This window comes from Globicephala melas, chromosome 1 (genome assembly GCF_963455315.2).
Source record: "Globicephala melas chromosome 1, mGloMel1.2, whole genome shotgun sequence".
Classification (NCBI taxonomy): domain Eukaryota; kingdom Metazoa; phylum Chordata; class Mammalia; order Artiodactyla; family Delphinidae; genus Globicephala; species Globicephala melas.
In genome coordinates, this window is record NC_083314.1 from 163374352 (window position 1) to 163400472 (window position 26121).

At 40.2% G+C, this 26121-nt stretch overlaps 1 protein-coding gene across 2 annotated transcripts in view; it reads left to right on the top strand.

The window, feature by feature from the left end:
• The window catches only part of SNRNP40 (small nuclear ribonucleoprotein U5 subunit 40), a 37452-nt gene extending 15442 nt beyond the window's left edge, over window positions 1-22010 (top strand). Inside the window, exons 5-10 of one of the 2 annotated variants that reach the window (XM_030871645.3) lie at window positions 2773-2895; window positions 11672-11792; window positions 15517-15599; window positions 16648-16709; window positions 20454-20557; window positions 21487-22010. In XM_030871645.3, the coding sequence (XP_030727505.1) occupies window positions 2773-2895; window positions 11672-11792; window positions 15517-15599; window positions 16648-16709; window positions 20454-20557; window positions 21487-21536 (543 nt within the window). In that variant the 3' untranslated portion in view covers window positions 21537-22010. Of the gene's footprint in view, window positions 1-2772; window positions 2896-11671; window positions 11793-15516; window positions 15600-16647; window positions 16710-20412; window positions 20558-21486 lie in introns of those variants that run through there. The other variant, XM_030871653.3, reaches the window with a different exon arrangement.
• The last annotated feature ends 4111 nt before the right edge of the window (window positions 22011-26121 follow it).

A 26121-nucleotide genomic window follows, 5' to 3' on the forward strand; every position in this document is an offset into this window, starting at 1 on the left:
AAGGGTTCTAATTTCTCCACATTGTCACCAATACTTGTTATTTTCTGTGTTTGTGTGTTTTAATTATGACCATCCTAGTGAGTGTGAAGTGATACCTAATTATTGTTTTGACTTGCATTTCCCAAATAATTTGTGATATTGAGCATCTTCCTATGTGCTTATATCTTCTAAAGAGAAATGTTTACTCGGGTCCTTTTGCCCATTTATTAATTGGGCTCTTTGTGGTTTTGATGCTAAATTATAAGATTATTTATATTTATTTATAAATCTTATAAATTATAAGATTTATTTATTCTGGATACTAGACCTTTATCAGATATATGTTTTGCAAATATTTTCTCCCACTGTTGGTTGTCTTCTCATTTTCTTGATAAATATCCTTTAATGTACAAAAGTCTTTAATTTTTATGAAGTCTGATTTATCTGTTTTCTTTTGTCACTTGTGCTTTTGGTGTCATATCTAATAATTCATTGCCAAATTCAGGGTCATGAAGATTTACCCCTATGTTTCCCTCTAAGAATTTTATGATTTTAGCTTTTACATTTAGGTCTTTGATCCATGTCAAGTTAATTTTTGTATGTGTGAGGTAAGGGTCTACTTCATTCTTTTGCATGTAGTTATCCACTTGTCCCAGCACCATTTGTTGAAAGACTGTTTTTTTCTTCTGTACGGGCAATACTTTTTTGCTTCTTTTCATGCCTCATAATTTTTTATTGAAAACTGAACGTTTGAATATTATAGTGTGGCAACTCTGGAAATTAGATGCTCTCCAGAGTCTGTTGTTGCTCTTTTTTTTTTTTAATAAATTTATTTATTTTATTTTTGGCTGCGTTGGGTCTTCGTTGCGGTTCGCGGGCTTCTCGCGGCGACTTCTCTTGTTGGGGAGCACAGGCTCTAGGTGCATGGGCTTCAGTAGTTGTGGTGCGAGGGCTCAGTAGTTGTGGCGCATGGGCTTAGTTGCTCCGCAGCATGTGAGATCTTCCCGGGCCAGGGATTGAACCCATTTTCCTGCATTGGCAGGTGGATTCTTAACCACTGTAACACCAGGGAAGTCCCTGTTGTTGCTCCTTTTTTTTTTTTTTAATAAATTTATTTATTTTATTTTTGGCTGCGTTGGGTCTTTGCTGCTGCACGCAGGCTTTTCTCTAGTTGCGGTGAGTGGGGGCTACTCTTTGTTGCAATGTGCGGGCTTCTTATTGTGGTGGCTTCTCTTGTTGCAGAGCACAGGCTCTAGGCGTGCGGGCTTCAGTAGTTGCAGCACATGGGCTCGGTAGTTGTGGCTCGCGGGCTCTAGAGTGCAGGCTCAGTAGATGTGGCACACGGGTTTAGTTGCTCCGTGGCATGTGGGATCTTCCCGGACCAGGTATCGAACCCATGTCCCCTGCATTGGCAGGCGGATTCTTAACCACTGCGCCGCCGGGAAGCCCTGTTGCTCCTTTTTGAAGCTGTTGTTTATTTAGTGAATTTTATGAACTAGTTTTGTAAACTCTGTATTCTTTGTCATGTATAGACACTGAAATCTCTGTTTCATCAGCTTAGTGGTTCACTGACGATTCAGCAGAGATTTCCCTAAACACCTGGGGGGGCAGGGAGGACTCTTCCAGTCTTTGTAGATTGGCTCTGTGGGTGTGTTGGGGCCAGGCAGTTTACAACTCTGTATTAGCCTCTCAGCCAGGCAGTTTACAACTCTGTATTAGCCTTCACTTCCTGCTTGTGGTCAGCAAGAGGTTGAGAGCTTAGGGCCTTCTCAGGTCTTTCCTAAGCATGTGCCCAGCCATGGCATGCAAGTGGCCTTCTAGAGTTGCAAAAATATGCCAAAGCTTTTCAAAGCCCTTATTCTCCAAACTGTCTCATTCCCCAGCCTTTCCTGTTTGCTGTTTATCCCTTGCCCCATTCAGCAGAGGCTCATGCATTTGTCTTTAAATGTTTTGGACAATTGCTTCTGCCCTGGGAGAGTTCCAAGTTAGGCAAAATAAAGTCAAACCCTTTGAGCTCAGCCATCAGGGAGCCACCAAACAGGTCCAAAAAAAAAATTTTTTTTTTTTTTTTTTTTTTTATATTTAAACCTACAATTCTTTGAAAATGAGAAATAAGGTCCATTCTTCCTTGGGTACTTAGCAACCTATACTAGGAATGTAGGCTGTTGTCTTCAAAACTATTGCCGAGTAGGGATGGAGCCTGGATAAGTTAAAATGCTACAAAACTGTCTTACTAGGACCCAGGTGGTTTTTGTCCTCAATAAGTATTCACCTAGTTGCTGTAAACTTTAGTTTCTAGAATTCTGATAAAGTTGGTTCTGTCAGGTTTTTTTGCTGGGTATTTCTCTGCTTTTGTAGAGGGATAACCTTTGAGCATTCCCTACTCTGCCATTTTCACTGATGTAACCTCCTCTCCATATATATTTTTTAAACGTAAGTTGTAGCCCACTAATGAATTAAGATCTGCAGTTCGAAAACACTGGTCTAATATCCTTGGTGTACTAAGAACACATGAACTAATAAGCGAGGTGAAGATTTCCACTCTGAGGGCATGTTAATTATGTTTATTCAAACTTTAACAAAGGAGACTGAAAATATAACCAAAGTGATTTGTTCCACCAGCCTTCAGATATGTTGGCAAAATTATAGTCACTTCTCACCATATTAATGGGATATTCAGACAAGTTTCTGAGCAGGGTCCCCATTACAGATGTTTTCATCTCCACAGTCCTTGGATTTAGGGGTATACTGTGCAATTGCTGTTACTATAGACTCTCTTGCCCTCTTTTTCAGCTTTGGGACATCCGTAAGAAAGCAGCGATCCAGACATTTCAGAACACCTACCAAGTGTTAGCTGTGACCTTCAATGACACAAGTGATCAGATTATTTCTGGTGGAATAGACAACGATATCAAGGTATGTTAGATGTTTATCTTACATTTACCTTTCACCTATCTCCACTCACAGAGGTAAATCTTTCCAAACTTCTTAGCTTTGCACTTTATGCCAACTAAATGGAAGATAAATTAGAACTTATTTTCCTTCTGTCCTGTCTTCATTGACTTCCTAAGTCAGGATTGCATTATAGCTCATGTAAATGCCATTAGGGAGTAGGCAGTTAATGTGAAGTGGGAAGTCCCTGTGTGGGAACTCCGAAAAATGAAGGGTGCATTCCCTGCCTAGAGGCATTTGAAACTTTTTTTTAAAATGTGCATTGGCTTCATGAGATAGCAGTAAATCAATTTGTGATTCTGTACCCTAATCTCTCAGTGTGTCTTTCTTTTTGAGACTATGGAAAGGAAGTTTTGGGGGGTCCATAGCTAAGAATGTGAGATGGTAATGATGTTGGAGAAAGAGGCAATAGACTACAGTGTCTAGAGGCAGCACAGTGTAGCTCAGGCTTTCAAGTAATTGACTTGGGGGTCTGTTCTCAGTTCCACTATTTTCTAGTTTTTTGTGACTTCACACTAGTTCTTTCAGCCTCTGTTTCATCATGTGTGCACCAGGAGTAATAATAATATCTATCTCATAGGGTTGTCATGGGGATTGAATGAGCCAAATTCATTGGAGCACCTCGCAGAGTTTTTGGACATAGCAAGTGCCAGTAAATATGAAATGTGTGGGGGTGGGGAGAGGCCACTCAGTTTGTGTCTGCTTTTACTTATTGGCTTCCTTAGGTATTTCAAAGACTTTGACTTACCTTCTGCTTACCTTCTGAGACTAGTAACTGTTGGGTAAATACTCAACTTATGTTGTCTCTACCTAGAAATTGTACTGTATTCCCATCTCTTCTTGCCTCCTTTGCTGTTACTATGGATGGAATGTCCTTTTGTCTAAAGGTAGTCCCTTAAATGGAAGGATTTCAACCTTTTTTTCCTGTCTCTGGGATCTCATGCCATCAATTTTCCCAGATCCTATATATATATATATATTTTTAATATTTATTTATTTATTTGGCTGTGCTGGGTCTTAGTTGCAGCACTCGGGATCTTCCTTGCAGCACTCGGGATCTTTAGTTGCAGCATGTGGGATCTAGTTCTCTGACCAGGGATCAAACCCGGGCCCCCTGCATTGGGAGCGCAGAGTCTTAGCCACTGGACCACCAGGGAAGTCCCCCAGATCCTATATTTTTAAACAACTGTATTGCTTCTCATTAGCATTTCATTATGCTCAGGTCTTCTCTTGGTGGGGTAGGGAGTCTTCCTTCAGTTCCACATTCTCTTGTTATTGCCCTGTCAATCTTCCCCTTTACAGCCAAACTTCTTTTTTTTTTTTTTTTTTTTTTTGGCGGTACATGGGCCTCTCACTGTTGTGGAGCACAGGCTCAGCGGCCATGGCTCACGGGCCTAGCTGCTCCGCGACGTATGGGATCTTCCTGGACCGGGGCACAAACCCGTGTCCCCTGCGTCGGCAGGCGGACTCTCAACCACTGCACCACCAGGGAAGCCCCAGCCAGACTTCTTGAAAGATGGTGATAGTGGTTATGATAATAGTGTTATCATTATCCTCTAATACTTAACTGTGTCGGACATTGTTCTTGGAGCTTTACTTTATTAATTCATTTAAGCCTCACAACAATCCTTTGACATAAGTACTACTAATGCCGTTTTACCAGCGAAGAAACTGAGCTAAGAGAGGCACAATAACCCGAGGCTGTACAGCTAATAAGCGATGAGACCTCAGTTCAAAATGCAGAGTTTGGTTCCAGAGTCCTGCTCTTATTTAATACCTGTGAGAAATCCCCTGAATATTTCCCACACTCACTGTCTCTAATGCCTTATCTCCATTCCGTTCCTCAGTTCCCTATCTTCTGACCACTCCTCAGCAGTCTGGCTTCTGCCTCCACTGTTTTATTGGCACTGTTCTTTTCAAGGCCACCAGTGATCTCTCTGTTACTAAACCCAGTAGATCCTTTTAGTCCTTTTTTGTTTGTTTTTTAAACTGGCTCTAACAATATGCTTTCCTACCCCTTCCATCAGGCATATCCTTCCTCAGATACCTCTACAAGCTATTCTCTCTATGCATTCTTTAAATGTCATTATTCCCCCAGGTTCTTAACTAGATGCTCTTCTTATATATACCTTTCCCTGGACAAGTCTCATCTAATTCTGTGACTTTAATCGTCATTTCTGTTCAGATGAGTCTGTTCTCAACCCAGATCTTCAGCTTCAGGCCCATGTGTACAACCAGCTACTCAGCATCCCCCACTTGGATGTCTCATAAGTACTTCAAAATTCACCATTTCCAAAATTCAGCTTCACATCCCTTTTCCACCCTATAACTATTTGGATAATGTACAGTCAGAACATGGGGGCTTAATTAGATCATCTTAATAGCTAATGCATTATTTCCCTGAGTGAAGTTTGGGAGCCCACTATCATTAGAATCACTAGAGGGCTCTAATACACATAAAAGTGGATTAGTGTCATCTAGCTATGATAATTTTCATACTTTTAAGTTATTATTATTAAATTTACATACTATGAAATTAACCTTTTTTTAGTGTACAGTTCTATGAATTTTAATGCTTGTGCAGATTCATGTAACTACCACAAACAGTACAGAACAATTTCCATCACCCCAAAAATCTTCATAATACTCCTCTGTGTCAAACTCTCTGCCCATCCCTAACCCCTACCAACCATTGATAATGTTCCTTGTCCTATACTTCCTATTCTAGAATTTCATATGAATGGAATCATACAATATGTAACCTTTTGAGACTGGCTTTTTAAATTTAAACTATGAGAATTTGATCTTTTCATATCTACTGTGGGGATAGACTAGCCTAATACTCTTGTGTCAGTAATGTCTTCTTACCACAAGTAGTGTGGCTTATTCCGGGCTCTTTGTGTAGACTGTTCCAGGGCGTTTTATAAACAAATATATTCAGTTGTACTATAGTCCTGAAGGGAACTGAGTCCCTTTTCAGGTTTTGAAGGTTTTCCATGTCTTCTCAGACACACGTTATATGTTATACCTTCTCTTAGGATCAGCTTTTTTTCAGATAGCTAATCTCAGTCTTTGTCTTTTGATATATACCAATTTTTTTCTGAAATCCAAATATATCTCAAATATGAGTAATATATAAATATAGTCCCATGAGTACGGCAATTGATAACTCTACATCACAGCTTTGTAACTTTTTTTTTTTTAATTGAAATATAGTTGATTTACAGTGTTGTGCTAGTTTCTGGTATACAGCAAAGTAATTCAGTTGTACATATATATTCTTTCTCATTCTTTTATATTATGGCTTATTACAGGATATTGAGTATAGTTCCCTGTGCTGTACAGTAGGACCTTTGTTGTTTATTTTATATATAGTAGTTTATATCTGCTAATCCCAAACTCCTAATTTATCCCTCCCCAACTCCCTGTCCCCTTTGGTAACCATAAATTTGTTTTCTATGTCTGTGAGTCTGTTTTGTAAATAAGGTCATTTGTGTCATATTTTAGATTCCACATGTAAGTGATGTATCATATGGTATTTGTCTTTCCCTTTCTGACTTACTTCACTTAGTATGATAATATCTAGGTCCATCCATGTTACTGCAAATGGCATTATTTCATTCTTTTTATGGTTGAGTAATATTACATTATATAATATACCACATTTTCTTTATCCATTCATCTGTTGATGGACATTTAGGTTGCTTCCATGTCTTGGCTGTTGTAAATGGTGCTGCTGTGAACATTGGGTGCATGTATCTTTTCAAATTAGAGTTTTCTCCTGATGTATGCCCAGGAGTGGGGTTGTTGGATCATATCATAGCTTTGTAGTCTTTATCTTTCTAAACTAAAAAGTCATTATTCTGTCCACAAACGTTCAAGTTTTTCTGCCAGTGCTCATTTTCAGGGATTTTTTTTTTTTTATTAGAAATGCACACAGTATTCTAAAAACTCAAGCATTCTTATCATGTACCTGCTCTGGATCATTACGTTCTCTTGTCAGCATTGGGAACTCCGTGTTTGTGTGCTGTTTACAGTATGTCTTATTTTCCAAGCTAAAAATCAGGGTAGGCTTTCCTTAAAAGTTTTGCAGAGATGTAAAAATGCATTTAAATGTATGGTTAATAAATCAACTTTATTGGGAATAAAATTATTAAAAATTGAGATAAAATTATTTATTACAATTTAAATGTTTTTAGTAGTAAAAATGATCATTTATTCATTGAAGAAAGTTTAGAAAAAATAAAAATAGAAAAAAAGTCACTCGTAGTCTCATCATTCAGATTTAGTCACTCTTGATATTTCAGTTTATTTCCTCTCAGTCTCTTTCTGTGCCATAGTGTTCTGTATGTAAATGTCTTAATGTTCAGATAAAATTTTATATGATGCTCTTTTCACTTAGTAACATATAGCTACTACTTTGTCTGGAACCCCCGACACTAGATATTGCCATGGCTGGCTTAGTCTTGTCTTCAAATGTCAGCTCAGACATATCTGTAGAGAGGATTTCTTAGATGAAACTAGGCCCTCCTTCTAGTTGCTCTCCATCACATCACTCTTATCTTATTTTCTTCTTAGCGTTGTAGTTAGGATCATTTTTCTGTTTCTTTTTTTCTCTAGTTTTATTGAGATATAATTGACTTATAACACTGTATTAGTTTTCAGTATACAGCATAATGACTTATATAACACAAAATGAGTAACTTTAGAAGTCTAGTTAACATCCATCACTTCACATTGTTAGAATATTTTTTCTTGTGATAAGAACTTTTTTCTTAGCACTTTTTTCTTAGTGATAAGATCTATTTTCTTAGCAACTTTCAAATATACAATGCAGTATTGTTAACTTCAGTCACCATGATGTACATAACATCCCCAGAACTTAGGATCATTTTTCTGATTCTGCCACTTAATTCCTAGCTATGTTATCTTAAGAAAGTTATTTAACCTCTCTGAGTTTCCATTTCTTATCTCTAAATGGGAATAATCAGCCTACCTCATACAGTTGTTACATGGATTAAATGAGGTAAAAAATATAATATTCTTAGCAACATGGCAGTTACATAGTAAGTGTTCAGCACATGTCAGCTACCATCATCTAGAATATTAGAATATTCTAGATATTTTATTTTTAGAATATTCCATAATGTAGTAAGCAGCAATCAATATACTGAACATTTAGTCTGTTTCATATGTATCACTATCACAAATTATGCTGCTGTATCCAACATATTTGTGTGTGAAACTTTTTCCATATTTAGTTACTTTCTCAGAATAGATTTCTAGATGAAAATTAATGTGTTAACAAATATAAGGATGTTTCACATTTTGGATACAGGTCGCCAGATTGTTTTTTGGCGACAGTAGTTAATAATTTGAAATCAGGTTGCTATAGCTATTTGGCTTCATTTTGCTCTTGTATAACTAAGGGGTGTGCTTGAGAGATGTGAGAATTTCAGTCTTCTCCCTATTTAACAACATCCTGTTCTGACATGCTTAGGAGTGAGTAACTGCCCTTGGACCCAGAAAGACTCTTTTTAAAAATATTTATGTATGTATGTATGCATGCATGCATGCATGCGTTGGGTCTTCGCTGCTCCGTGCGGGCTTTCTCTAGTTGTGGCGAGCGGGGGCTACTCTTCGTTGTGGTGCGCAGGCTTCTCGTTGCGGAGTGTGGGCTTTAGTAGCTATGGCCCGGGCTTGAACCCAACCCATGTCCCTTGCAAATTGCCTCTATCAAATTGCCTCTAGTCAGTTAACAAGTACCCTTTAAGCAGTCAGGGGCTTACCAGCCTTGAGCATTTGCTTGACAAATCCCTACTGCCTTACTACATTAGGAAGTACTCCTGACTAGCCTGGTTTTTGTTTGCTTCTGTCTCTCAGATACACTGCCTATTCTGAGAAAGGGGGGGAGCAAACAGGGAATGGAAGCCCCTTTTAAAATCTGGAGTGAGCAAATTCTCTATATGTTTGTGAGCAAATATACTGTTCCTGCCAACCTCTTGGGATTTTCTTCCTGGGCATAGAATTGTGGAGTCAGAGGAAAATGAATAAAAGAAGAAAATGCGCTTCTTCTTAATGACTTGAAGATCTGATTGGCAATTCTTTGGCATTGCTTGTAATCCTGAGCTCTAGTCAGAATGGGAGTTTAGTTGATGATTTTTTTTAAAGTAGTGGGTAAATATAGATTTTCCCGCCTCTGCTCTCATCCTTTCCGATTATCTGGGCCAGAAGGATCTTTCTGGAATCTGGCCAACTCATTCCACTACTCTGAACCCTTCTGTGGCTCCCCAGTGAGGGAGATCAAATCCAAGCCAGTCATTCAGAACCTTTCATGAGCTGCCCTTTGCCTGCCTATCACTCAAGCATTGTCTGCTGCCTCTCTTTGCCTAATTCCCTACAACCCAGTAATTTTTTCATGCCTCTCTGCTTTCATGCATTATCTTTGCCTGGGAATACCCTTCTGTTTTGTCTAAATAAAAAATACCTCTTAGGGGCTTCCCTGGTGGCGCTGTGGTTCAGGAATCCGCCTGCCAGTGCAGGAGACACGGGTTCGATCCCTCGTCCGGGAAGATCCCACATGCAGCTGAGCACCTAAACCTGTGCACCACAACTACTGAGCCTGCGCTCTAGCGCCCGTGCTCCACAACAAGAGAAGCCACCGCAATGAGAAGCCCACGCACCGTACAAAGAGTGGCCCCCGCTCACCGCCACTGGAGTGAGCCCATGCGCAACGAGGACCCAACGCAGCCAAAAATAAATAAATTAACTAAATAATTTTTTTTTAAAAACCCAACAACCTCTTGGGAATTCCCTGGTGGTCCAGTGGTTAGGACTCTGCGCTCTCACTGCCATGCGCCCAGGTTCCAACCCTGACTAGGGAACTAAGATCCCACAAGCTGCGTGGTACGGCAAACAAATAAACAAACAAAAATCTCCTTTTTCCATATCCTGCTCAAGTCTGTGAAACCTTCCCTTTCTCCCTCCCATCCATGTACCATGGGAACATTAATCCCTCTGCTGTCTTGGCTACTGCCCCCTTTCCAGGCCTCTCATCACTTTTTTAGCTCCTTGAGAACAGGGACAACATCTCTTTTATCTCCAGCAGCGCCTGCCACTAATCAGATGCCCAAACATTCACTGAACAGCTGATTAGGACATCTGCAAAATATTTTGCTTAAATTAGTGCCCTACTCACTCTTCTTTGGCAAATCCCAGATACGTTTTGGCTCGGCAAAACAGCATGTGCAGGCCTCAAAGAGGAAAGTCTGGAAGGAGCACCCAGGTGTTGTGAGGGATGATGAATTACATTCTCTCCTAAAAAGCTAAAGATTTCAACAATGCCTTCTCTGAAGAGAAGGAACAATAGCTTGAACAAAAAAATGTCAGCCACTTCAAGCTTCCCTAATTATTGAGGCAACAAACATCCTGACACAAAAATGGTTGTATATGAAGTGTGTTGGGTTCCACACATGAATTATTGATGGGGAAAGTGGAGTTGTCTGCCTTATGTATTGCTTTGACATACAACATCAAACTCATTTCTAGATGAGGAAGGTGCCTTGCTTAAAGGGACAGCAGAAAATTGTTTCATTTAGAAAAACTATGTGTCAGTACTGAATCGAATTTGGATGAAATTTTATATAATAACAATGACCTTAACAAAATTGCTGTTCTTTTTCCATATGACATTCCAGACTATTTCTATTGCCTTTAATATATTTTTTACATAGTTTCAGTCTATGTAAATATACTGTTTTGTATTTTCCTTCTTTGCTTAATAATAGATTATTTTATAAACATTTTTACATTTGATCTTCAGAATATTTGTATGAGTTGCTTAATAATAGCTACCAATTACTATTGGGCCTGCTGTGTACTAGGCATTCTATTTGTAATCCTCACAACAGCCATAAGTAAATGTTACCCCATCTTACAGACCAGAAACAGGCTCAGAGAGGGTTAGTGGCCCAGTGATACATAACTCTTAAGTTGCAAAGACTGGTTCGGTCTGACCCTAAATGCTCACTCCTTCCACTCTGCTCTTCGAATGCTAGCATGAGAGCTCATAGTGTTACAGTGTGTTTATGAGCCATAACTTAATGAACAATTTATTTTTTCTGTCTGACATTAGGTTATTTTCAGCTGAACTGTTTCTCTTACCTTTCCTACACAGGGAACAGTGAACCTACAATTTATTTTTCTTTTAATAAATATGCTTTTCCATTGTATACATGTTATGACGTTAAATGAAAAATTTTAAGCCTCTGTATTTTTGCATATTACCTTGTTATATGCATTTTACATGCAATCATAATGCCTTTTTCAAATGACTTGTTTACTTGTTTTTATATAGTTATAATAGTTTATTTTTAGTTGCTAAGAATCATAGTTTAAGTGTTTTAAATGCTATTTTGTTTTTTAATTCCGAATATATTTTGTTATGAATTGAAAATAACCTCTTTAAATTCTATTATTTTTTGTTAAACTTGATCTTAATATTTGACATTCATTAGTTCATATTTTTCTAGTCAAACTTAGTAACTTTGACTCTGTGTTAGAAAGGCAAGAGTTTTTTCTTCTTTGGTAGAAATCCTATATTTTGTGGTAAAGTAATGCTTGGCCCAGAGGCAGATTAAGAAGGCATACTAATTTTCCCAGGCAGTTGACTCTTTAATAACTATTTCTTTGCTGTTCACAATTTGATTTTCTGGGAGTGCTGCCTTGTTTTGTTTTGCAGGTCTGGGACCTGCGCCAAAATAAGCTGACCTACACGATGAGAGGCCATGCAGATTCAGTGACTGGCCTGAGTTTAAGCTCTGAAGGCTCTTACCTCTTGTCCAATGCAATGGACAATACAGGTAACTTTGGAAAGGAAAGCTCTCCCAGTGCCCAGTCACTGTAGACCCTAAAGAAAGTGGGCATTAGAAACTAGAAATGTGTGCTGGGTAAATGAGGGTCCAAGGAAAGAGTCCAGGATGGCTTGCAGGTGTCCACCAGGACAATTAGGAAAACAGGTTGTAATAGAAAAAACTTCAGGCCCAGAGGGCTGGGTGCGCGGGAAGGCAGCCTGGCCTCCACGCCACATGCCACCATGTCGATGCTTTGCCGCCTCGGCGTTGTGAGGCAGATGTCTCTTCTTTGCCTGTGACAAATAGGTTTTGGAAAAAGTTGCCTATGGTGACCCTGAACTTGCACCTTTATGAGACTCAGCAGAAGAGAAGTCCAAACCCATCAGCCGTTGCCCGATTCACTACAAAGAGGACCTGCCTTTTGATATTGTAGAGCTCATGGAGGAGATAGAAAAGAAGACAGGATTTTTAACAAATGTATTTAAGTGTTGTGTCACCGGCCATTGGAATTCAGAGCCTTCTTTGCTTACTACAGTGCCATCTGTAACAAGGAAACAGGCCAGCTCAGCAAAGCTGACAAGGAACTCATCATTGTGGTAACCAGCCTGGCTGACAGGTGCTCTTATAGCGTGGTTGTCCACAGTGCCCGGTACAGGGTCTTCTCAAAGAACCCAGTGCTCTCTGACCAGGTCTGTGTGAACTGGAGAAAGTCTGACCTCCCTGCCCAGGAAAAGGCAATGCTGGAATTTGCTCTTGCTATTTTCCTGAGCTGATGACATAACAGATGACCATTTCAAAAAGCTCGAGGTGCATGTCTTCAACCAAGAAGATGCCTGGGATATAGCTGCAATTTCAGCCTTTTTATGCCATGTCCAGCCACCTTGCTCATTTTGTCAGTCTTGTTGATAAAAAAGAATTTTATCTGATGGGCCGAAACAATGATGTCAAAGACATCAGGAGTGAACCTGCTGCTCCCAAAGTATAAAAGCCTGAACAGAAAGACCAATGTTTACATGTCCAGCATACTGCATTATAAGACACCAGTTGGGAAGTAATTTTTTTAAATGTTTAGTCAGTGGATAGGGAAGAAAGTAAATAAATTTGTTCCCTGCCTGCTTGGTGAGATAGATCCTAAGGGACATGTGATATCTGGGCCTAGGGGAAACCTTTTACTTTTTTACTTCTGTTGTGATCAGGGACAAAGGAGTTCAGAGGATGCTTTAGGCATTTCTGATGAACTGATATCTCTGAATTTCAGCAGTTGAAGTTGAACATTTTTTAGCTTTTAAAAATAGTGTTACGTAGAAATTGGTCTGTATAGACTGTAGTTTGAAATCAGTTCCTTGTTAACACGGTGGTATATAAAGACTCTGAAAGGCAGTGGGTAAATAGAAGCAGGCACCATGTTGTTCTTTCTTTAGTGCCTTCCCCATTAACCTCCAGTGATTTTTGTTTAAATCATCATCATCTCAGTAGAATTTTAGTCCTTATGTAGTTTATTCTTATTTTAGGTTTTAGTAAAAATTATTTGGAACAAGAAAGTGCTCATATTTTAAGCAGAAGCGTAAGAAAAAACCGACCCTGACATTACTAAGCGACTCGTTCTGCGTGTCACAACCACCACTGCCTTATGTGTGCGGCTGTCTTAACTTTGCAGGAGTCATTTTCATTATCTAACTGATAGAGGTACATGCAAACCTACAAAATGCTTTTGTTTCCATATGACTTCTTTAGATTCTCTAAATTGCCAGTGAACAGTCAGTTTGGGGGCAATAGTGAGTTAATTTTGAATTGCCTGAACTGTGAAACCTGATTATCTTGAGACAGCACAACTCTTGCTGCAGAGCTTGTGTTTTTCTGTTGGAACTATATCTTAAATACCTTGGAATATGTAACCTTTTAAAATTGACTTTTGAGGGGAGGAGGCAGGGGCATAAAAAAGAAAAGAAAAAAAAATAAAAGGAAGAAAAGGAAAAAACTTTAGAAGAGATGGTCAAGAGGCCAGGATTCTAGTCCCCAATCTGCCATCTAATCCCTGAGCAACTTTGCACATAGCATTTGTCCTCTCTGGGCATCAGTTTCTATACTGATAATATAAGAGACCTGGACTTTACTTTTAAGGCCCATTTCAGCTCTGGTATGTTATGAATCCAAGGCTATGGATTCAAGCGGTGTACAAAAAACTAATAGTGATTAGTTTACTGAGGAAGATGAGTCTGGAGATCCATCCAAGGCAGTTCTCAAGCATTTTCAAAGAGTACCAAGCTCAGATGATCAGTAGACCTATTGATATCTCAGTTGTGCTCTTTCTGCCAGTCTATCTTCCCTTCCCTATGTGACAAGAGGTCCTCATTAAAACACCTCAGTATTCTGGATTTACACAGACATTTGTCCTTTCTTTGCTTATTTTTGAATTGTTGGATGGGAGGGTGGGTTTACTATAGCAAAAAAGAAAGATGACCTGTTGGATTATATGCTTAATATTGGGAGAGTTTGGAACTGCCCCTCTGATAGATGAAAATGTTTTCACTGACATTTTGTAATGAAAACTGTGCCTAGCACTCAATGGGTGCTCAATTAATACTTGAATGAATGAACATCCTTACCTTCTGACTGTATTCTCAGCTGAATAGCAAACTTTCATGCATAGCCTCACCTTTTTATACCTGTTTGACTTCAAGGATTGTTGTTTTTTCACAGTCAAATAAAATGACATCACTCAAATTCCACTATAGGTTTAGCTTTAGTTAACAATGGCTGTGGCCACTGCTTACTGTGGGTGTTTATATCCTATTTCAATAGATTTGCCATTGTCTAATTCTTGCTTTGTTCATAGTAAGGAAAGATGAGATTCTTAGCTTTAGTTAACAATGGCTGTGGCCACTGCTTACTGTGGGTGTTTATATCCTATTTCAATAGATTTGCCATTGTCTAATTCTAGCTTTGTGCATAGTAAGGAAAGATGAGATTCCCTAAATGGTTATTAAAATAAAAATAAGAATCTCTTGTTATAGCTATACAATAAAATAACAAATTTTTTTGTTTATTTTTATTGTTTTGTTTATTGCTGCCAATCTTTTAGAGCTCTTTCACATGTATCATTTTATTTGACCCTTAAAATATTCTTATTTTTTAAAAAAGAGCAAGTGGTATTCTCGTTTTATAAAGGCGACCAAAACACAAAGAACCTCACTATTTTCCTGATATCCCCCATATATACAGCAGAGCTAGAATTGGAATCAAAGTTCACTTTTTCTAATTCTTGGTAGTTTGGTAGTTGTCAGTTTCTCCTATGAGCAAAATTAGAAAAGGTTAGTCCTGAGTTTGATTTTTATAGATTGATTGTCACAGTAGTCAGTGGTATTTAGATTGTCATATTGAAACTTTGCTAGGTGTGACTCTTGGGGTTGGCAGAGGAATCATTTGCAGAATGTTTTGTTGAAATCAGTATCACACCCAACTACTTTCTGTTGCAGATCCCCAGCAATGTGTTTGACATTTTCCCTTCCTACCTTCTCAGTTTTCCTCTGTGTCCTTAGTCCCTGTTAATAGAACTTGGATGCATTTCGTTCCCATTAGAAAAATAAAAAAGCCTTGTCAGGTAGCAGTGTATCATGTTGGTCTTTCTCCACCCAGGAAACAGCATCTATCATTGACATGATACTGATTTCAGCTGGGTTCTCAGGAGGCCCCTGGCTGATAGCTGTTTTGCTTTGTTTGTTTGAATTTGCAGTGCGGGTCTGGGATGTCCGGCCATTTGCTCCCAAAGAAAGGTGTGTGAAGATATTTCAAGGAAATGTGCACAACTTTGAAAAGGTGAGTTCTTCATGGCAGAGGAATTTTACTGTCCATTTGATTCAAAGAAACATTTAGGATGGTGCTAAGGATAAGGAACAACAGCTCTACTGAGAAGGGGCTGCATTCTAGTAACACTGTTCTGCATCAAAACTGTTCTTGCCAGAAATAAAACTAACAGAAGCATAGGCAAGAAGGCAATCACATAGATAGATAGTGATGGGGCCCCCCTCAAATTTAGGACTTCGGGCTTCAACAAGACACTCCTATCTTTTTAATTCCTCGGGAACTTTGACCCTCATAGATCAGTGTTCCATATGGGACTCAGATTCCCATGGCTATTACCCAGATGGCCTCCCTCACCCTCCCAGTGACCAACTATTAGAGCCCTGAGAATACATCCCTTCCCTCAGTAAGCACCACAGGCCAAGTTCTGAGAGACAGAAATTTTTTCTAAACTCTCAAATCCCAGGTCAGCTCTTCAAAAAAGCTTTTCCTCCAGATAGTTTGTTAATATAGACTAATATTTTTCTTTTGAGAACCCATTAAAATTCATTTTCACTTTATAAATCAAATTTTATCTTTTGTTAGAATTGGTTTTATTTTTATTTTCCTATAATATAAACAAAGAATTTAATGAGGATCAAGATAAAGGAGCAAGGGGAGCCTCCATGTGTAGGCAGAATAAAATTTTGTTGCCAGGTCCACTCTTAATTTACTGTAAATTAAGCAGTTTCTACAGCTGGTTTTTATATGGTTTGAAATATATCAAATTAGGCTGTCTTGGGCCACAGAATATAAGATAATTATTGATTATATGCTGAGGAGAATAATTAAAACTCTATTTAAGAGGGGGAATCCCCTGGTGGTCTAGTGGTTAGGACTCCACGCCTCCACTGTAGGGGCACAGGTTCGATCCCTGGTCGGGGAACTAAGATCCCACAAGCCGTCTGGCACAGCCAAGAAAAAACTCAGGAAATTTAAAGTCTCTTAGTGATGCTGTAGTCTAATAAAGAGGGGTTTGGGGCATTATTATATTCATTGGATTCTTGCTTATTCATCATTATAGAATCTTCTGAGATGTTCTTGGTCACCTGATGGAAGCAAGATAGCAGCTGGCTCAGCCGACAGGTAAGGATTACTGGGCATGAGGTAAAGAATGATGTAGCCGTACAGGTATCTTCTCATGTTTAATACATTAAGTGCAGATACTGAGCTATAGCAGACAGAGAGTTATAGCTGTACTCAGAGATGAAGTCATGTGCGGTCTGAAGAGTTTAAGGATCATGTGAACAAACACATCATTTCTGCCCTCTCTGGATACATTTTACACCTGGAGTGTGAACAGTTTCTTTGGTTATTGGATTCCGTTTGCCATCATAGTAAAATTCAAACTCCTAATCTGGCTCCAGTTTCCCTCATGAGATTCTTCAGCCGTGCTTCAGTTCATTCAGATACATATTGTGTACTCCTCCCCCACCATCACCACAATGCTTCACTCACATGGAACTTTCCCTGTTCTTACATCCCTTATGCCTCCAGGCTTCTCTCTTATATCTCCTCTTCTCCATTATCCAAACTCCTATATCTCTCCAGTAATCACCTATGTTATATCTATAAACTTTCCTGGCTCTCTCCTTCCCTTACCTCTCAAGCATTACTAATTGCTCTTTGTTCTGGCTTGTAGTCACACTGTATACATCTAACCTTTATTAACGTTTATTACATCTTACAGTAAGACAAACATAGTGGGGCACCCCTACTAAATTATATGCTCCTAGAGGTCAGTAAATGAGTCTTACTCATCTCTGAATGAGTAAGCAGCTAGTGAATATTACATGAATAAATTCCTAGCTCAAGGATGGTAGTCAAATTTTGCCCTGCATATCAGCTCATCTATTGGTAATGGCTGCCTATGTTGGGGATGATTCAGAGCTGGGTCTGGGTTCAATGGGAAAAGTGTCAAGATTGCTAAGTGAGGGGTATGGCAGCATGTGGGCTAGGTATTTTCCAACCCTGAGCTGAATTAAGAGACTGTGAAGCTTTAACTATCAATTTAAACTGCCTGAGGAATTAGGTGATGAATGAGAAACAGAAGGGAGAGAATTCTTCATTCCGATGCTGTTGTATTTGACATGTCTGTGGTGACCTATAATTGGGAGTCAGAGGTTGAGTAGGGGTGTTCAAGTGCCTAGGGCTGCAAATGTGGAATGGTAAAGAATGATGAGGCCCTCTGATGGCAGACTCTAGGTTTAGCTCCCAATGGGAGGTGTCTTAACCCTTTTTAGCTTAACCCCATCTTTCTCCCCCCCTTAGAGATTTTCCTGCTACCTGACTAAAACAGGCACCATCCTATAAGCATGAAGCCTTTCCTAGGCTAGCTTGGGCTTTCAGCATGTGCCAGAGTTTTCTCCTATTTGGGGCTCTAGCACAACCATAAAGAAACCTCACTTTGGTCTGTCCCACCCTTTCTGACTTGTGAACAATGCTGGACATACCTGAAGATTCCAGAGTCCACTTTTTTTCCCTGGCATGTTTAATGCCAGGAAAAATGGACAAGTATTTGAGTATTTCATGGGGGGAAAAGGGCACAGGTAAAACCATGCCACATTGCTGGTTTGAGTCCTGGTGGTTTAGCAAGCTGCCCTGAAGAGGGAATCTAAGGGATTTTCAGTTGCTAGGTTTCTAAAGACCTTGAAAAACAGGCCCACAGCCTAAGATGTCTTACATTCTGACAGAGTAAGAACCATTCTAAGTATTTTTACATGATTTTCAGCAGAGATATATCTTTCCTATGTAATTAAGCTTTTAAATGATATCTGCCTAGCTTTTCTTCTGAGCAGTTTGTTTCTGACATTGGTCCTTTCTAACTTTCAGTGTCCTCTCTTCCCTCTTTCCCTCCCCACTGTTCCTTTAAACCTTACATGTGGAAGCATGGCTCTGGTCTAGGAAGAGCCTGTATGTCTACCTGCTGAGGGTTGGCCACATTTCACCGGCCACCTCACCAATTAGCCCCAAGTCAACAAGCAGCGCTGTTACGTAAGGAGCCTGGTTCCTCCCAAATGTTGCCATGCCAGAGTAAGGAGAGGATAAGGAACCCCTCTAAATTTAGCATCTAATCGGCAGCCATGCAGAGTGAGGCCTCAAAGTAAACCCTTGGAGCGCTGGGGTTTTGCTGGCTTTTATGTGCCTGGAAAATGTATTGTTCCTTCTCAGAAAACTGCTTTTCAGCTTGGCCTAAATTTGGCAAATTTCTCCTCCCTACTTGCAATTCACCTACCTCCTCATGTTCAGATTTGAAACCCTTCAACAGTTCCTATCAAGGACTACGAGAAGAGTGGTCAGTCTCTCTGTTGTGAGTGATTTATTCATATTCAGCCTGTTGATTTCATGTGATTCTGTTTTGCTCGTTTATTTATTCATCATAACAATAGCTATCATTAATTCTCTGTGCCAGGCACTTTGCATACATTATTTCATTATTTCTCTCAACAAAGCTGTGAGATCAACATTGTCTCCATCATTACTCCATCATTTGACTAAGGAAAGAGAAGCTCAGAGAAGTTAAATGAATGTCTAAGGTTATTTAACTATTAAATAGTTGCATTGAGACTTGAACCCAGAACTTACACACTTTTTCAGTAGGCCACATAGCTGTAGATGGATTAATGAGGACAGTTATGGCAAGAAAGAAGACACTGAGGAAAATATGAGCATGAGAGCCAGGGAGTCTGTAGACAGATGGGGTTCCTTCTCTTCCACCTTGCATGGAACTTTTATTTAGTTCCTACAGAGCCTAGCCCTTGTGAGCTAAACAGTGTAATTAATAAGCTCTTGTTTGTTTGCATTTTAGACCAAAAGTGTAATGTTGTTCAGAAGTAGGTATTTTATAATCAAGTGCTGATGAGTGTACCCTTTTAGGTGTTGATTGAACAAAACAAATACGTAAATAATTGGTATAACCTGTTTGAAAACAACCAGCCTTTTAAAGTTACCAACAGATTGTCTTTGCATGGTCATATGAAGATAATATCTATTTATTTTACCTTCAGTTTAAAATGACCCAAGCAAGGCTGAGGGTCAAAGGAACTTCTTTTGGCAGGGGTGGGGGAGAATGGAGGATGGCAAGGGACACAAGGTATTTGAGGGTGGTAAGAGAAAGAATACCAGAATATATTAAGAGTTCTCATTTTAATTCTGCCACTGAGCCACTAATGAACTGTGTAACCTTGGAAAAGTCACTGTACCTTAGTTTTCTTTTCTGTAAAATGAGTTTAGACTAGCTGGTTTCTGTTGGCCCCTTCCCCTGCTAGAATTCAGTATTCTTTCTGTCCATGAATTCAATGCAAGATTTGGATCAAGTGTATGTTTGGGTTTTGTTTATATCGCAGAAAGGTCCTGTCCCGCCTCTGGGCTCTGTGATTTGAATACAGTACGAAGAAATTCAGGTGGATCTACAGCCTAGTCTCGCAACCTGCCATGAGTTGGGTTACCTTTAAGACATTCCTAGGTGCATATGAAGTTAACTACACCCTAATTATATTGGGTGCTCTTTAAAGAAGATTTCTGTGTGGGATCTGTAGGAAAAACGTTTGTCTTTCTTCTCCATGATCTTTCCTATTTCAGAAGCTTGTGTTTGAAAATACCAGTAATGCTGATATTTTTAGCTATTCCTATTTTTTCACTTAGTTGCTCAAGAGCAGGATCCATGCCTTATTTAAAATCTATATTCCTAGTTTCTAAACGTCAGAGCACAGTTCAATAAATAAGGATTGAATAAATAAAGGGTTGCTTCCATTTCCCTGAAAAAGCCATGCTTCTTCTCTATCCTCAGTTCAGGGAGGCCTTAGCCTTGCTCTTCATGATACCTTGCAGGTTTGTGTATGTGTGGGATACCACAAGCAGGAGGATCTTGTATAAGCTACCCGGCCACGCTGGCTCCATCAATGAAGTGGCTTTCCACCCCGACGAACCCATCAGTAAGTCTGTCCTGACTGTGGGGAAAGGGAAAATGAGGGAATCTCCCTAAAGAGCCCTAAGAATACAGAGGCAGAGGTGGGCATCTGTTTTATGTGAATTTCCTTTTAAACAGTCTTTATGGGTATCGTTGACAGTCTCACCATTGTTCTAAGTGGTGAGGGTAAGAGCAATGATCCATTTTCTTAACCTCAAAGCGGGGTTGGTTAGTCTGTTTAGTTCTTTTGAGTTTACTTGCTTCAGGTCTATGATTCAGTGATGTAGTTGGATAAAACAATGATGTTTCGGGGCTTCCCTGGTGGCGCAGTGGTTGAGAGTCCGCCTGCTGATGCAGGGGACATGGGTTCGTGCCCCGGTCCGGGAAGATCCCACACGCCGCAGAGCGGCTGAGCCTGCGTGTCCGGAGCCTGTGCTCCGCAGCAGGAGAGACCACAACAGTGAGAGGCCCGCGTACCGCAAAAAAAAAAAAAAAAAAAAAAAGATGTTTCTTAATGTTCAGATATAAATTTCAACTTAACATTTTATTGGCTAGCTAAACTAGATAATGAGCTTTGAATTTAAGGAGAAAACGTAACTTTCTCCAAGCGGACGCACGTTTACAAAATGACTGACAAAGACATTGATTCTTCTCTTCTATAATGACTGAGAAGGTCTTTTTCTTAAGGTTTGAGTGACAAGGGACATCAGGATTTAGACCCTGATAATGTATTTCCCATAGCACAGTCCACCCTCATGGTTTTGAGAGGACTTGGATTGAAAAGTCAGACTATACTGTAGTTTCCTGTGAATGGTGTTTAAGAGGAGAGGAATTTAAGCTAAATCCAATTGCTCTTTTATACCAAAATTGCCTCTTAACGTAAGAGCCCTTGAGCACCAGGTCTCCTTTAGCCTTCATTATTTCCAGTTATCTTCTCTGTTGTTTGCACCTCAGTTCTCTCAGCATCCAGTGACAAGAGACTATATATGGGAGAGATTCAGTGAAGATATGGAATGGAAGACTCCACAAGGCTGCTTGACCCTGAGACCTCAGACAGCATAAGTGGCATCAAATGATGCCCAGCGAGCATCCTCCCTTCAGATGAAGATCATTACTAGCAAGAAACAAGGAGGAGGTGGCCATATTCCAGCAACCACAAGTATCCCAGTATCCTATTTCATCAGGATCATTAAGGCAACCTTACAGTGGCCTCTTAAAAACCACCTGCCAGATTTCAGGGATTGACTTTTTTTTTTCCTTTTTTTTTTTTTTTTTTAAGTAAGGTTTCCTCAAAGGGACACACATTGGTTGGTGCATAGTCTCCTGTTTCCTAATTTAGGCTGAAGACAGGGAACGTGACCGAAATTTATTCGTTGGGGATTTTTTTTTTTTTAACTCAATAACTTGTATGATATTTTCTTTCTTTGTTTCTCTGACTCATTTTGTATTAAAAGCCAAATTGATGCCTTTTTACAAGAGCCATGTGGATTGGATTTATTGCTGTCTTTTCTTTGAGGCTTGACCACTGTAAATCTTAGCAGAGCATGATATGGCCAGGGGATACATACAGTCCATTTAAACTTCCAAGAAGCTGAACATAGTCTGTGTCTACTCTGCCTCCTGCCAAAAGCACTTTTCTGAGCAGCAGTCCCTACCCTCTGGTTTCCTAAAGTGGGCAGATTTGGGGCATTCTCAGCTGGTAGCAATAGCATTGGCTGGAATGCTGTATCAAACTCAACTCAAAAAGAATATGAGAAAGTTTTGGTGCTGCTGGGCCATGACATTGTCTAAGACTTTTTTTTATCATTGTGCTTGTCTTTCTTAAACTGACAGGCATTAAGAAATGCTATCAGTTGCCTTCTACCCCCATGACAGGTACTGTCTCTGGCTCACGGGGTGACTCTGCCCGGCACACAGATCAGCACTGATGAATCTCATCTGGCACTGGGGAGCGCAGTGTGTCTTTTCTGAATCTCCTACCTCAACACAGAGGTCTTCACACCTCCAACCTGTTCTGAACGTGTTTGGTTGTAGCTCACAAACTGAATCATCTACTTAAGTTATAAAAGAAAGAGGATAGTTTTAAGTGAGCACATGTCCAAGATTTAACTCATTAATGAAGGAACCAGCAGGGTGATAAACCTGTCAAACCAATTACTTTTAGTACAGTGAATAAAGTATAAAGTTTATTCACTTTACACTGGAAATGGAAAGCACTTTATTGTTCCTGGGAGTTAAGGAAGTTTCACAGATTGATTATGCTTAGATTGGGACTTAGAGAATGAGTAGGACTTTGCCAGTAGGCAAAAAACATGTGCATTCTAACAAACAGCAGGCACAAGCTTGAAAGCTTGGTGTGTTTTCATGAACCAAAAGAACTTCAGCATGGTTAGTGATGGGGCCAAATTAAGTAGGAGCCAAGTGCTGGAGAGCTTGTACTATAATTTATCTTATAGGTTGAGGTTTCCTAAAGTGTATTCCACAGAACACTGTTTCCCAGGTATCTTAGGTACTTTGGGCATAAAGATCCCATGCGCACATAAGTTCAGGAAAGACTGGGTTAAATAAAGTGAAATAGCATTCCTTTACTGCAGGAATGCTTAGAACCTTTACTAAGTAGAGTGAGATCTTCAAAAGGAATGGTGACTCAGATTTCAGACCTAAGCAATAATTATAGATATGGTTATGCCTTTAACCAGAAGAGACTTGGCCAAAGATAGTTTGCAAGCCACTTTTCACACCTCTATCACAATCACAGTTCACTCCCTAATCCCTTATAAATACCCGGGCTACATACCTCACAATTAGTCCAGTCCCTTCCACACACCCTCATCTTTCTTGGCTTGGGGTAAAACAAGGCTTGAACTTTGACGCTGCACTTTTAAAAGCCTACCAATCCCTTGAGAAGTTGGCAATGATTGGGAAGAACCAAGGTCCTGGAGGCTGCAAGGGCTTTCCTCTAACCTCAGCCTCTTCACTCCTCCCAAGTGCCTTCTTCGAAGGCTGGGTAGAAACCCATTAGCAGGAAATAGCAGCACCACTTAGAATTTGTAGGGAATAGAGGCCCTAGCCTGGGGAATAAAGATTTGAGTATAAAACATCCCTAGAGGGTGCAAATTGTATTCTCACTTTGGGAGAGATAGATTGCTCCCGAATGAGTAATGCCATCTCTGGTTTTCAGTTAATTTCCCTTTATGACTTCCAGTCTCTAGCACTTAATACCATTGGCACTTAAAGAGCCAAATCTTTTTTTCACTGGGTGGTTAAGTTTTGTGAGCTGAACTGTCAGGTGCATTTGGACAGGTCAGGGCTCTTAACAGAGTTGCTTCTTCACAGCAAAACTACAGAGTAATTTGTTTCTCCTGATAGACCTGAAGTCTGCTGCTTGTTAACATGGGATGTTAACAAGGTGTCAAGGTGTCAAGGATGTCAAGGTGTGGATGGGAAATAGAGGTAAGAGAGAGAGCTCTGAACAATTTGGGGCTGCAGGCATTTGAGCCTTAGGGGAAGGCCATTTGAGTTAGGACAGGATTTCTTCCAAGAGATTTTAGAGCTTGACAGCTGTGTCCCGGGATGGAAGGAGGGGCCAGACTTAAAAGACAGCTACTATTCCTGTGGAACCAAATAAAGCCAAGTCTGACCTCTGAGCCTGCCCTCTGCCCTCTGGTCAATTGTCTGTATACCGCAGACACATAATGATCCTTCGAAAAACCCCTGAGTGGGCGCCCACCCTTTCCATGTCAAGCCCTGAGCTATCCCAAATTCCTCCTTTCTTCTAGGTTTCAATTTCTTTTCCTCACTTGCCTCTGCAACTCACCTACACTCTTAGATTCTTCTTTAATTTATATCCTCTAGAGCAGTAGTTCTCAACTCTGCACAATTTTGCTGCCTAAGGGACATTTGACAATGTCTGGAGACATTTTCAATGGTCACAACTCGAGGGATGCTAGCACATCTAGTGAGTAGAGGCCAGGGATGCTCAAAGAAGTAGGTGCTCCAAAATGTCCCTAGTGTTGCTGTTGAGAAACTCTGCTCTAGAGCAGTGATTCTCAAAGTGTGGTCTCTGGAACTGCAGCATCATCAACATCTGAGAACATGCTAGAAATGCAAACTCAAGAGCTCTGCCTGAGACCTACTGAATCAGAAACTTTGGGGGAAAGAGTGTTCAGCAGTCCGGTGTAACAAGTCCTCCACGTGATTCTGATGCAAGTTTGAGAACCACTGCTCTATAGACTCAAAGTTTTAATCTTTCCTGGGAGAGCCACAGAGGCTTCTCCTGTTTATTCAGTGATAGTTGTCCTTAACTATTTAACTGTTCTTTTTGGCTTACATGCTTTATCTCACTTGTCACATTTGGGGCAACATGTCCAAAGAGATGTAACATCTAAGATCAACCAGCTAGTAAGTGGCAAAGCCAGGACATAAAACCCAGCTAGAGATCTTACCCCATCACCACAGTGTAGGCCTTCGTGACTTTTAACCTTGAATGCACATTAGAAGCACCTGAGGAGCCTTTAAAAATCCAGATGCTTAGATCATACCCCAAACCAATTAAATCAGAATCTCCAGGGTAAACATCAGTATTTTTTAAAGCTTTCTTTTTTGATTGCAATGTGCAGTTTAAAGTTGACACTAGTGTTAGCCATGACTATAACTATAGACAGGAGGGTAGCATAAAGCCAAGTTGACTTCTCCTGGCACCCCTTGGATCTCAGGGAAACCACTGCTCTGACATGTGGTCTGTGTGAACTTAAGAACACTTCTCCCAGTGCCCATGGCTGAGCTGCAACTTAGGAGTTTGGCCAGGAAGCAGAGGTTGATCTACTGTGGTCATCTCTGCCTGACTGACTGTGGGGCTTTGTGCAGAAAAATGACCTCTGATCTTCCTTCAAAGTATAGCATCCAAAGATACTAGAGCCAGAAAGGACATTACAGGTACTTAGGTCATCTAGTCCAACCTCATTTTACAGAAGGGGAAACTGAAAAGAGGTACTGTTTAACCAAGGTCACATGCATATTAAGTTAGAGGTTTTGCTCATTCAGGAAACATTAATTCAACAGGCCTCTGTGGTGGGCCCTGTGCTGTGCTCCGAGAATACAGAAATTACCGAGTTATAGCCTTATCTATTTTTTTTGTGGTACGTGGGCCTCTCACTGTTGTGGCCTCTCCCGTTGCGGAGCACAGGCTGTGGACGCGCAGGCTCAGAGGCCATGGCTCACGGGCCTAGCCGCTCCACGGCATATGGGATCTTCCCAGACCGGGGCACGAACCCGCGTCCCCTGCATTGGCAGGCGGACTCTCAACCACTGCGCCACCAGGGAAGCGCATAGCCTCATCTTTGAAGGCTCACAGGGCAGAATAGTGGGGAGGGAAACAAAAATCAGGGCTTCTCAAACTTTTCCCCGTAAGTGCCTTAATGGCAGAGGAGAATGAACTGGAGCAGGAGGGACTCCTGAAATTAATAACTTTGAAATCTCACCTTGAATCTATAAAATGTATGATTCCCCCCTCTCAACTTTCTGAAAAGTTTCAAACATAAAAATTGAAAGATTAACATAGTGAATATCTGTATATGTTCCATCTAGATT